This window comes from Chinchilla lanigera, unplaced genomic scaffold (assembly GCF_000276665.1).
Source record: "Chinchilla lanigera isolate Chin_1 unplaced genomic scaffold, ChiLan1.0 scaffold00041, whole genome shotgun sequence".
NCBI classification, from domain to species: Eukaryota; Metazoa; Chordata; class Mammalia; order Rodentia; family Chinchillidae; genus Chinchilla; species Chinchilla lanigera.
This window is the reverse complement of record NW_004955442.1, coordinates 16,584,950-16,598,319: the sequence shown is the minus strand read 5'-3', so window position 1 is coordinate 16,598,319 and position 13,370 is coordinate 16,584,950. Positions and strand designations below refer to the sequence as shown.

At 47.0% G+C, this 13,370-nt stretch overlaps 1 protein-coding gene across 1 annotated transcript in view; it reads left to right on the top strand.

The window, feature by feature from the left end:
* Positions 1-13,370, top strand: part of Rab40c (RAB40C, member RAS oncogene family) — a gene marked incomplete at its 5' end in the record, with an annotated part of 36,290 nt that overhangs the window by 15,813 nt on the left and 7,107 nt on the right. Inside the window, 2 exon segments of the mRNA XM_005391634.2 lie at positions 2,523-2,583; positions 3,188-3,248. Coding sequence (XP_005391691.2) covers positions 2,523-2,583; positions 3,188-3,248 — 122 coding nt within the window.

Genomic DNA, 13,370 nt, shown 5'->3' with positions numbered 1-13,370 from the left:
AGGCTGAGACATTGGCATGGGTCTTTATGCCCTAGGTCTGTGGTAACAAAAATCTTCCAGACTTTTCCCAGGCATCCAGTGCTGTGTCGTAGCAGCTGCAGCTCCCTGGCCAGGTGTGGATCCACAGCACCATCTAGGGGTGACTTTGTGGCAGAGCAGTACCTTTCCTAGGAGTCTGAGCTTGGGAGAGTCCCCCAGCACAATCAAGGCTGTCCTGTGAGATCTGGCCATGGAAATAATCCTGGTCTCAACGAGGAACATTGAAATCATTTCAGTAATGTCCTCATGGGCTTGTGGGAGCTGCAGCTACTAGCATTGAGATTCCTATTCGATGGAAATCCAGGAACCGGAGAAGCAGAGCTGAAAAGAGGGCACAGGAGAGCTGGAGCTAGGCCTGATTGTTGTCTCTCCCTGAGGGTGTACACAACACACCCTTTACTTTTTGTGTGAAGGCATTTAGCATAAGATCTGCCAGGCGTGGTGGTGAACACCTGTAATCCCAGCACTTGGAAGGCTGAGGCAGGAGGATCATTGCAAGTTTGAGACCAGCCTGGGCTACAAAGTAAGCTCAAAGCCAGCCTGAACTGCATAGCGAGACCCTGTCTCAAAAAAAAAAAAAAGGATGTAATGGCTTGGTGGGTGTGGCAGCACGTACTTGTAATCCCAGCGCTTGGGAGGCTGAGATGGGAGGATCACCATGAGTTTGAGGCCTCTCTGGGCTACATAGTGAGTTCAAGGCCGACCTGAACTACATAGACCCTGTCAAAGGTATAATGTCTTAACTGTGTGTAAGTGCACAACTCAGTAGTACCATGGATGCTTGCATGGTTGTATAACCGGCATTTACAGCCCCCAGCAGTGTAGGTTGGTCCCTTCTCCACATCCTTACTGTGTTGGCTGACTACTGTTCTGAATCTACCTGTCCCCCAGATGTGAAATCGTAGCATGGGGTTTTGGTTCGTGTTTCCTTATGGCTGGCAGTGCTCAGCATCGTTTCTTGTGCTTATTACAATTGTGGTATCTTCTTAGGGGAAATAGCAACTCAAGTGTTTGGCCATTTCTAATAAAGTTGGTTTTTAATGAATTAAAGGAGTTCCATAAAGAAATAGACCCTGATGAGATACATGATTAGGAAATATTTTCTTCCATTCTGTGGGTTACCTTTTTCACTCTGTTGATACTGTCCTTCTGTGTACGAGAGACAGATTTTGATGTGCAGTTAACAGGCCAGGCAGAAGGATGGCCCATAAGAAGCCACTGAAGGAGGATGCAATGTAGACATCCTATAGGGTGGATTCCATGCACTCACGCACATGCACACACACAGAAATACACTCAAGGGTCAGGGATATAGCTCAGTAACACAAGTGCCTGCCTGGCAAGTGCAAGGTCCTAAGTTTGATTCCTGGTACCAAAAAAAGAAAAGAAAAGAAAAAGAAATACACTGTTCATATGACACACTCTTCATGCAAGAGTGACACCTGTATTTAAAAACTGTCCATTTCCAAGCCCCCGTGGAGCAAGAGTTATTAAAGGCAAAATCTTAGCTGAGCGTGGTGGCCCACATCAGTAACCCTAGTGGAGGAGGCTGAGGCAGAAGGCCCAAAAGTTTGAGCCTACCTTGGACAACTTAGTGACTAAGTGAGATCCTGTGTCAACATAAAAGGAATAGGAATGTAACTCAGTACTCAGCAGTACTGCCCCCCAAAAGGCAAGACCTTGATATGTTTTTAAGGCTTGGAAATGATGACTGAGGGCTACAGGTTGGTGCTTTTGGAAAGGTTCTAATTTTGCCTGTAAGCCAAATATCCAGGGCTACCTGCTGCCACCAATTTCTCTTGGACTGACCCTTTCCCATAAATGTGTAAAAACTAAGATACAGTAAGCCCAGGTTCCCTGGAGAGTTTTCCTACATAGTGTTTTAAAAGATTACTTTATTGTTAGCTAGGCATGGTAGTGTAAGCCCATAATCCCAGCACTTGGGAAGGCTGAAGTAGGAGGATCACTAGAGTTTTAGGTGAACCTGGGCTACATAGTGAGTTCAAGGCCAGCCTGAACTACATAGTGAGACCCTGTATCAAAATAAAATAAAATAAAATAAAATAAGATAAAACATTGCTTCACCTTTGACAGTGCTCCAAGCACACTCCAGTTGCCAGCATGGGGGGTGGAGGGGGAGGTGAACCTGAGAACTGGGAAATGCATCATCCCTTGAGTGTTCAGCTTCAGAGTCTGTATACAGTAGGTCAGAGTGGAGGTTCGCCGTCCTCCTGTAGGAATGCTGGGCTCAGAGCCCCAGGAGAGGCTGGAAAAGGTGGCAGAGATAACATGCAGCTGATATCCTGTTATGATCCCTATGTTTACTATGTGCTGGGTTGGGGTCTTGAGAATGCCACAGCCTAGGGCAGTGTGCACCCTGCTTCCCAGTAGGTCACTGTGGGAGTAGAGGAAGCTTTTCTCTACTTTGCAGCAGACTTGAGTGAGGTGTTGCTAATGGTCGCTTCCCCCATGCTTCCTCCCAGGGATTGACTACAAGACAACCACCATCCTACTGGACGGCCGTCGCGTCAAGCTGGAGCTCTGGTGAGTCAGGGTGATCAGATGGAGACAAGGAAGCCAAGTGAGAAAGCAGGAAGGTGCCCGACCTACCTCTCACTTGCAGTAGCCATTTAAACATAACCTATTCAAGTAGAATTTTGCTCCGTGGTAGGAAAAACAAAGTGTAGGGCATTTAGTTCTGATAGAGCCTCCTTTCCTTTTTGCCCATAAAATCTTGTTTCCGCAGGGGCTACAGCCCTTCTCCACAGCCTTTTATGGGCTTCACCTTAAAGACCATATCCCAGAACTTCAAAGGTGTGAATACCCCAGGTCTGAGATTGTCCAGAAGTGTCCCAGGCTCGTAGACCCAACAGGGAGACTCACTCGACCAGGTGATTAAGGATGATCCCCTCTGCTGCCTGCCTAGGTGGTCTAAAGGTGCTCTACTGGTGTGGTCTGTGCATTTGGCACCTTTCTGGTACAGTCCATCTGTGCCAGCTCTAGCCACCCTCCCCCAGTGTCCCCAGCATGTTCAGGGTGAGCTTCAGAGTGAGAGAAAGTGGGATGCAAGCCTCTCACACAGGGACCACATTTGCACCCAGAGGGTCCCATGGCTGTGGTTCCTCCTGACCCTCCCCATGTGTTTCAGGGATACGTCGGGCCAGGGCAGGTTCTGTACCATCTTCAGGTCCTACTCCAGGGGCGCACAGGTAAGATCAGCGACTTTCTTCGTTATCTTTCAAATGGATGCTTCTCCTGATTGTTTCTGAGTTGCTTTATTCCTTCCTCCGGGTATTTTTATATCTGAACATCAGATTTCTCCTAATAGCCCATCTGTATTTGCAGGATGTATCTTCCTGTGGCCCCCTCTGAGTGTGAGAGCCTCCACTCCTAGGTCACCTTGCCAGGGGGTGCCTGGGTCCCCAGTTCGCCAGCTGTCAGTGTTGTCCTCACAGCTGTGGCTACTGGGCTGTCTGCATGGTGCTGTAAAATGTGCCCTGAGCCTTGCACAGCCACCACAGTGGCCTCCCCAAGCTGTTGAAATGCAGCTTGTTCACCAGAGGTGTGTTTCCTGTCTGCATAGGACCCCTCAGAATTACGAAGCGGCTAGGGATACCCTGGACTGAATCACAAGTCATAATGTACAGATTAGAAGTATTAAAGGTGGGCAATGAACCAGAGGCTGCATCAGATCTTCAGGAGAGGGGTAGGGTGGCAGCACAGAGCAGGATGCGGGGGCATGTCTTGCCTGTGCAGTAGCACTACATATATATGGGTGTGTGCACAGGGTTGTGCACTGGTGTGGAGGGCACACTCGTTCTTTGTTCCCTAGGCCCCCCAGCATGCTTTCTGATCTGCTTGTTGCACTGAGGCTGGAAAGGAGGGAAGTCTTGAACAGACTGCCGTAGAGGTGGTGCTGCTTCAATGAGTGGGATGTGCCTGTGAGCTCTGTCTCATTGTGATGCACCCCAGATTTGTGAAAGATCCAGAGAAATAGTGCAGTGTCCTCAGCTAGGAGCAGGTTGAGGCAGGTAGGGGTAATGCTTAGGGGTTTGGATGCTTTCAGAGAAAGGTCACAGGTTCCGATGCATATTCCATTACTTCTGGCCTCAGATGAGTCTGCTCCAGGCAGGACCCTGTGTCTACAGCTGTCTGCCTCTGTGCATGATGTCCAGGGGCCCAGCCTGCTCTTCTTCCTGCCATTCACAAGCTTCATAGCATTTCTCCCACTTCAGGAGCCCCAGGGGAAGAAAAATTTGTGTATCAGAGCGGATCAAATTAAAGTCCCTGAGGGGCTGGGGATTTAGCTCAGCGGCACAGCACCTGCCTGGCAAGCGCAAGGTCATGAGTTCGATTCCTGGTACCAGGAAAAAAGCCAAAAAAAAAAAAAAAAAAAACCCCAAACAAACAAACAAACAAAAAAACAAATTAAAGTCACTGAGGTGGGTGTTGGCAGGGTTGAATTGAAATCACTGAGGTGTTGGTGGAGTCAGATGGAAGTCAGTGAGATGGATGATGGGGCTGAGTTGTCACTGAGGTGGGTGTCCACAGGGGGCTGGATTTAAGTCATGAGGTGGTTGTAAGGGGTGCTGGATTAAGGTCACTTGAGGCAGGTACTGGTCAGGGCTGGGGTGAGGTCACTGAGGTAGATATTGGTGGGGTTGGATTGAAGTCTCTGAGGTGAGTATTGGCAGGGTTGAGTTGAAGTCATTGAAGTGAGTGTTGGCAGAGCAGGATTGACGTCACTGAGGCAGGTGTTGGCAGGGTCACTGAGGTGTTGGGAGTGTCAGATGGGAGTGTTGGGAGTGTCAGATGGGAGTGGATGAGGTGTTGGAAAGGCTGATTATGCCTTTGTAGCCATGGCTTCCTATATGCGAAGCTTCTCAGATGTAGCAAGAAGTGAGACAGATGCTGCCTGTGGACTCATGTGTGACATTTATCTATACTAAAGTTGGTCAGCATCAACTCTCTGCCATCTCCCCTCTGCGGGTGGGCTGGAGGAGGACACCCAGCTAGGAAGGGTAGCACCTGTGCTAGAGTCCTGCATAAGGCCTGAGTGTAGCTTGCTGAGCTCTGTGGCCCACCACTGTCCCCCACCCCAGTACCCACAGCAGGTGCCAGTGCCTTCAGCACAAAGTCTCACTGGAGTTGTTAATCCTCAGGTAATCAGAGACCAGCAGGAACCACTCAAGGAGGTCTTTCACAGTGTTGAGTACTTGTTATTATCCCTTTTCTGGTACCATAGATGAGGGTAATTTATGGGGGAAACCATAGGGTACAACCCCAAGCTGCCTCCAGACTCCAGGAGCACTGGGGCAAAGGTTGCATTCTGTGGTTCTTTTTTTCCTTAAAGAAAGAATAATATCCATCTTTTACATCTACAAAAATGTACAATGTCTTCCTTTTGCTTGTCATCATTTTCTAGAAACAGTAAACAAATGCAGTATGATCAAAATATATAGTGTTTAAATTTTGAAAAATTTATTACAGTAAGACACATTGAAGTTAACCTCCCTCAAAATACTCCTCCTCAAACACACTTATGCCATAATTTTTGCCACTTCTTTGTTTTTTGAGACAAGATCTCACTATATGGTTCAGGCTGGCCTTGAACTCAATATGTAGCCCAGGCTGACCTCAAACTCACAGTGATCTTTCTGCCTCAGCCTCCCAAGTACTAGGATTGCAGGAGTGCACCCACCACACCTGGCTTTGTTTTGTTTCTTTTGAGACAAGGTTTCATTGTGTAATTCATACTTGCCTTGAATTCACTATGTAGCCCAGACTGGCCTTGAACTTGTGGCAATCGTCCTCTCAGCCTCCTAAGTGCTGGAATTATAGGCATGCACCATCATGCCTGGCTTCTTGCCACTTCTTCTTTTTTTTTTTTTTTTGAGACAGGATTTCGCTATGCAGTTCAGGCTGGTCTTGAGCTCACTTTGTAGCCCAGGCTAGTCTTGAATTCACAGCGATCCTCCTGCCTCAGTCTCCCAAGTGCTGGGATTACAGGTGTGCACCACCACACCTGGCTCTTGCCACTTCTTGAAGCAGTTCTGGAAGTCTTCTTTCATATGAATGTCTTTATGAGATATGATCAAAAGTATGGTGAATGCTGCTGCCATGTGCCATCCAGTGAAAAGACAGGCTTGAAAAAAATTATAGTATGTCTTCACCCACCTTGTTCAACACACCTGACACTATGCAACTTCTAGCTCTTTCCCAAGTTCAAAAAAACAGTGAATGGTAAGCATTTTGAATTAATTCAGGACATTAAGATAGCCAGAACAGCTCAACTAAAGACAAGAAAGAAGCCAGATGTGGTAGTGCACACCTGTAAACCCAGCAGGCAGAGGTAGGAGGATTGCTGAAAGTTTGAGGCCAGCCTGTCTCAAAAAAAAAAAAAAAAAAGACACAAAAGAGGACTTCTAGAATTGTTTCGGAAAGTGAAGAATAATGGGATAAGTGTGTTCAAAGTAAGAGTATTTTGACGAGCATTAATGACAATATGTCTTACTGTAATAAATTTTTTCAAAATTTAAACATTCACTATACAATCATACCTCATATGTTTTTTTGTGAAAAATTAGGAAATACTGAGAGCGGGGAAAAAAAAAAGGGCGGGGTGGCTGGGGATTTAGCTCAGCGGCAAAGCGCCTGCCTGGCAAGTGCAAGGTCGTGAGTTCGGTTCCTGGTACCGGAGAAAAACCAAAAAAAAAAAGAAAAACACAATAAAACATCTTTTATAGAGGTAAAAGATGTATAGAAAAGAAAACAGAGCGGTACTTACCTTTGATGACAGCAGGGTTTGGCTGTGGTGGTCTGCCACACAGCTAGGGGGTTTGTACTTCATATAGTAAAGAACAGACCCCTGAAGCTGCTTCTGGTCAGTACATATGAAGCCTTCCAAGTCTGCCTTTATTAGACTGAGTTTTCTGGGAAGCAAAGTCTATTATCATTTCAGTATTCTTTCCAAAGTGTCTAAGCCAGGCATGGTGGCACATGCCTGTAATCTCAGCACCTGGGAGACTGAGGTAAAAGGACTACTAGCAGTTGGAGGCCAGATGCCAGCTTGGAATACATAAGGAGACTTTGTCTCAAAACAAAAGTCCAAACAAGCAAGAAGTAACAACAACAGAAAACCTAAAGTGTGTAGCACATCCTGTTATTTCTGTTTTGCTTTGTTACCTAGAAGTTCTTAATTGTTTCTTACTTGAGAGGAGCTAGTTGCAGACCCTAAGTGCACATTTTGGCCTTGATTGTGGCATGCTAGGCACTTCCCAGTGGCTTTCCCCTGAGAGACGCCCCCAGGCCTGGCCTGTCCCTGTGAGTTGTGGGTCCTACCTGGTGGAAACAGACCTTAATTCTGTAGCAGTCCTTCTTTACACAGTCCTTAACAGCATGAACCCTTTTCCAGGTCAAGGGTTGTTACTCTCCTATCCTTTGTTAAGTCCAGAGAGGACTTGGCAGGTCTTTCAGGACCTAAGTCTCGCAGAGGGCACTAACAAAGTGCACTGATCTCCCTCTTGCTATTGTCACCTGTCATGTAACACTGCCTTTTTCCTCTTGCAGAATCCCTTTACATTCCACCAAGGAGCCACAGGTTGTTTTTGCTAGATCCCTTGGGCCAGGTTCATGTGTTGCTTTGTGTGTGTGTGTGTGTGTGGGTGGGTGGGTGAGATCTGAAGGGATCCCTTGAGGCCCTATAGGCTGTACCACTGACTGGGGGAATGAGTGGATCACCTTGGTACAGGTCCCTGGGGCTTGGTGTTTGGAGAGGGATAGGTAGGTCTGGCCATATCTGCCTTGTGACTACACCAGCCAGAGAGGTACTATCATGTTAGTTGAAGGCTTGGAATCAGCTAGATTAGTACCAGGTCTGGGAAGGGTGTGACCAGGTGCTGCATCCCTTCAGGACAGGGATAAACTTGTTTACATTGGAAGGGTTTAAGTGGATGTACTCTGATAATTAAGTGAGTGCTGACAAGGACCCCAGCATGCCACTTGTGACCTGGCAGGTAGGCCTGGGTATCAGGACCGTTTGGCAGTTGTTCCCCATTTTTAGCACATCAGTGGCTTCTGGGCAGAACCTGTGTATTGAGGGTGGACAGGAGGGTTTTATTTGGGGTGGGGGTGGAGGGCTAGAGATGGAACTCAGGGCCTAAGGCATGTTAGGCAAGCACTCCATCACTAAACTGCATTCTGGCTTTTTGTGCGTTGGGAGCGTGACCCACATGAATGCGTTGCACATGCCAAATACTATTATTATTATTTGAAATAGAGTGTCCCCATGCTGCCCATGCTGGCCTTAAACTCCTGATCTCAAGTGATCCTCATGCTTCAGCTTCTTGAGTGCTGGGACTACAGACACATGCCACTGCTCCTGGCAAAAATTTTAACAAAGCACCTCTTCATGTGAGTAGAGGTGATTATTACATAGGTGCATGTATTTGTCAAAAACTCACCAAAAAAATGAAGTTTTTTGGTTTTTTGCTGCAAACTTGTGTATTTTCTAGTATATAAATTGCAGATCAATAATTATAATAGTAGGGCATGGTGGCTCACACCTATCACCTCCCAAGTACTGAGCTTGCAGGAGTGAGCTACTATGCCTATCACTGTTGTGTATTTTGGCATAAATGTAGACTGCTACAAGGCCTGGTGGGAGACTTAAGTGGGTGAGGACAGAATGGATGGGCAAGGGGCCTGAGGACATCACTGTGAGTGCATGTGGCTAAGCTGAGCAGCTGAGAATAAAGGCATGTTAGATATTTCCATGACTCTCTGTGTCCCTTCTTCAGGCTGCCCACATCTCCAGTGAATCTTCTTAGTCTGACCTGGTGACATGACATTTGGTGTAATGTGGCAGGATTTGTCACAGTCCTGGCCAAGACGAAACCTTTGTTAAGAGACCAGCATGTTTTTTATTTTTTATTTTTTTTTAAGACAGGGCTACTGCAAGGAAACTTCAGGCAGCAGATCTGCTCAGATGTCTGAGTTATGGCTCCCAGAGCCAAAGATAACAGCACTGACAGTCTAGAGAGGCTCTCACCAGAGATGCCCATCACACGGGGGCTGAACATGGGACAGTCACTGCTTGACTGAGGCAGCAAATGTAGCTGGCTGGTGGGGATTGGGAGGAGCTCAACCAAGGTTCCTGAGGGAGCTGGAACTGGCAATCGCCAGGAGCCAGAAGGTAAATCTAAAGCTGGGAATGAACCCAAGGCTGGGTGGAGGAAGCAGCTAGTGCAGTTGCAAGAGATGCTGAAAGGCACAGAAAAGAACAAGAAGTTCAGGCTGTAACGAAGCAGGAGCCTGCTGAGTGTGGTGGTGCACACCTGTAATCCCAGCACTCAGGAGGCTGAGCCAGGAGGATTATTGCAAGTTTGAGACCAGCCTGGGCTAAATGAGCTCAAGGCCAGCCTGAACTGCATAGTGAGACCCTGTACTGCATAGCGAGACCCTGTCTCAAAAAGACCAAAAAAGAAGCAGCAGCAGCAGCAGCAGCAGCAGCAGCAGCAGCAGCAGGAGCCCAAGCCGACTAAAAACAGCCAAATGATGTGCTGTTGACTCTTTGAAGATAGTTACACCCCTATCAACAGGTCCCAAAAAAGGGCTCCCCAGGGGGACACAAGTGGTCTAGACATGGGCCATAAATTTGTAGGACTAGATGGCCACTGTTGTAGTTTGGGGTTTTGCACGGGGAACAATACAATACAGGACACATATTTTATAAGATTATTTTATAATAGTCACCCAAAGAATCGTATACAGAGTGTAGGAAATCTGTCCATACACTAAAGACCAAAGAATCCACCTGAGGGCCTGGATCCCACAGAAATGTCCTGCATGAGTCCAGCTGAAGACTTAGAGTTCATAACAGTGCCTCCCATGAATCCAACTGGAGGCCTAGATTCTATGACAATGTCCCATGCAGGCCTGTTTTACAAAGCCCAAAGGTCAGTGGTGGAAGCTAGAAGAAAGTCTGTGCCAGTGGTATGAAGAATCTGTGCTAGCAGGCTGAGGCATCTACACTGGAGACAAAAAGCGACACTCAAAGTAAGAACCAGAGCTCCCCCAAAAAGTACCACAGCCATCCTCAGCAATAGTCAGGTCTCGAGCTCCTCCAATCAGAACAGCCAAGTTCCCATCAGGAAAGCCAAGGCAACAAGCTTCTCCTGGAGACCGAGCAGTGCACCATCTTCCCCTGTGTAGTTATGAAGCGGTGGTCAAAGTGAGGACCAGAGCTCCCCCACAAAAGTAAACCAAAGCCATTCTCAGTAACAGTAAGGTTCCGAGCTCCTTTGATGAAGAGAATAGCCAAGTTCATCAGGAAAGCAGGCATAATAAGCTCCTCCAGGAAAAGCTCCCTACAGCTTCTAACAGCACCCAACAGCTTCTAACAGCACCCAACAGCTTCTCTACACTTCTTCTCCAGTTCTGCCTCTTACGTTGCTGGCAATAATCCTCAGGTGGGCCGCCAGGACCATGGTGACTCAGTTCAGCTGGGTGTTACAAGTTGACCAACAGTTGTTAATCCACCACAGCCAACATGGATGATGCCATGCAGGTTTAATTTTGATTAGGGGCAGGACCAAGGAGCACGGTTAGGGGACAGGCTGCAGTACTTCATGTTGTGCTTGCTATTCATTGCTCCCCTACAAATGTACAGTGTATGCTTGCATTAGTGGGCATCAGGACAAACTGTAGCCTGCCTTATGACAATCCTGATAAGTTGCTGGGCAAGATGGCCTGCATGGGCCATCAATATGGTAGAAGGGATGTACCATCAAAGTGAAACCAGCAACTGTGACTAGGTATAGGTCATTTGGCTTCTCCAGGCTATACTACGCATATCTTCCTGGTGCCAGAATACATCCTGGAGGTGGATATCTTCCTGGGGTTGAGACTGCAAAGAGCTTGCTTTCACATGAGAAAGAAGACAATGGACATTCACTAGGTTTCCACAGGGTTATTTGCACAGCCCTACTGCCTGTCATGGGCTGGTGGCAAAGGACTTGACTGCATAGTCAGCCCCATGAGTCAGCCGTGAGAGACATGCAATTATTTCATTGTACTGATGATTTTATGGTAACCTCTGATTCTCTTGCAAGTCTGGACATGTAGATGGGCTGTCAGCAAGGCCAAGGTCCTTGGGCTTTCATCAAGTTTTTGAGAGTTGTCTGGTTGGGTGGGACAGAGGCAATACCAGAGGCTGTTATTGATAAAATACAGAAGTGTCCTCACCCTACCACAGTGAAACAGTAATAGACTTTCCTAGGGCTTCTGGGGTATTGGAGGTCTTTTATTCCCCATTAAGCCCAGATCTTAAAACCTTTGTACAACCAGAATAAAAAGGGTATAGCCTCAGATAGGCAGAATAGACAGAAGATGCCAGGCAGACATTTGGGGTGGCAGAGCTGGCTATGCAATAGGCACAAGCCCTGCAGGTGACTGACCTCAGGCACCGCTATGAACTACATGTTCTTGTAACCACTGAGAGCTTTGGTTGGGGATTGTGACAGTGCACAAAATGTCTACACATGCCTTTAGGATTTTAGTCACAATTACAGAAGGGGATGGAGGTCTGCTATTCTTTTATAGAAAAGTAGCTAGCAGCTATATATAGCCTTCTAGACCTGTCAGTCAATCACTGGGGAAGCCCCTGTAAAAGTACAAACCACTAATTCATCAACTAGGTGGCTACATCATAGATATTTTTCCCCCAGACAGAGATTGTTTAAGTGCCAACGCTGGCCAAGTAGCATATTTAGTGTAACAGAGTACAGAGCACAAGTTCCCTTTCTGCTGAGTTACAGCAGGTGTTAGGGCCAGTGGAGTATATAGATGATGCTGCACCATCATCCCATCCATCCACCCACCCAAGAAGCCAGAGGAAACCCCCTACAAGGAGTACCAGCTATTGATACCAGCAAGTGCCTGGTATATGGACAGGTCGAGCCATGGGTCTGCCCCACAATAAAGAGCTGTGGTTGTGCAGCCAGAAACATAGTTCTTTAGTTTGATACTGATATAGACAGATTGGTCAGTGGGCTGAGCTGAGGGCCACATAGGTAATGATTACCTGCGAAAAGGGCCCCCTTACTATATGCACTGACAGGTGGTATATAGAGGACTGACTCTGGCTTTCTATGTAAAGGGCCACAGGGTGACTTGTTGGCCATCAGCCCAAGTGGGGCCAAGCCGTGTGGCAAAACTTATAAGAAGTAGGTCACACAGAGGAAAAACAGTTAAGATAGGCAGGCCAGGGCACAGCCAGCGCTGGGCCTATAGAAAGGCCAGGAGAGCCACCTTGTACAGTTTTACAGGTTATGTACTGCACCAAAGTCTACAAGAAGAAAGGGGTTTGCCCAGAGGAGCGAGCTACTTTCTGTTCCCCACAAGGCGCTGTTCAGAGTGAGGACATCCCAACAGGAAAAAAACACGTGTTTAGCTCCTTAGAGATGCTGAGGGCCTGGGCCCAGGAAAATGGACTAGATTAGACACTTGCAAAGAACTGGAGAGCTAATTTGGCTTCCAGCCTTGGACTAACTGAATGTGTGTGCCAGCCTGGCCCCCAAAGGTGACTACATGCTTGAGTGTACAAGAACAAGGGACTCTATTATGGCCTATACTGAGTTCTTCTAGTATTACACTTAAAACATGTGGATACAAAGATCAGCCCTGTGGCCCTGCATACCCACTAAGAAATCATACCCCACAGCCTGAAGAAGGTAGATTTTAGGGAAAATAAAGCCTAAGATGGTTACATTTTGGTGGTGTGATGGGGGTTCTGGTGGACATTAAATCCAGTTAGCAAGATTTCAGTTCAGGCTGACCTTGTTAGTCTCATTGTAAATAACTGATATAACCAAGACTGATGCTGGCCCGTGTTAGTAACTTAGATAACCAAGGGCATTACTGGCACTACTTTGTGTATTTTGGTATAAATGTGGACTGCTACAAGGGCTGGTGGGAGACTAAGTGGCTGAGCACTGCTGTGAGAACTAGGCGGGATAAGAGCATGAGAACAGCCAGCAAGTTATGTTCAGCTGAGCTAAGCAGCTGAAAACAAAGGCAAGTTCAGACATTTCCACTCTGTCTCTTCTTCGGGCTGCCCAGATTTCAAGTGAACCTCCTCAGTCTGACCTGGTGACAAGACAACTACATAGTAAATTCAAGGCCAACATAAACTACATAGCAAGATCCTGTCTCAGAAAACAAAACAAAATTTAAAAATCATAACAGTAAGTGTACCCCTTCCTTAGGTCTAGGAATACCACTTCAAGGAATTTGGCCTATAGATTACCTATAGGTTAAGTCGAACAATAATA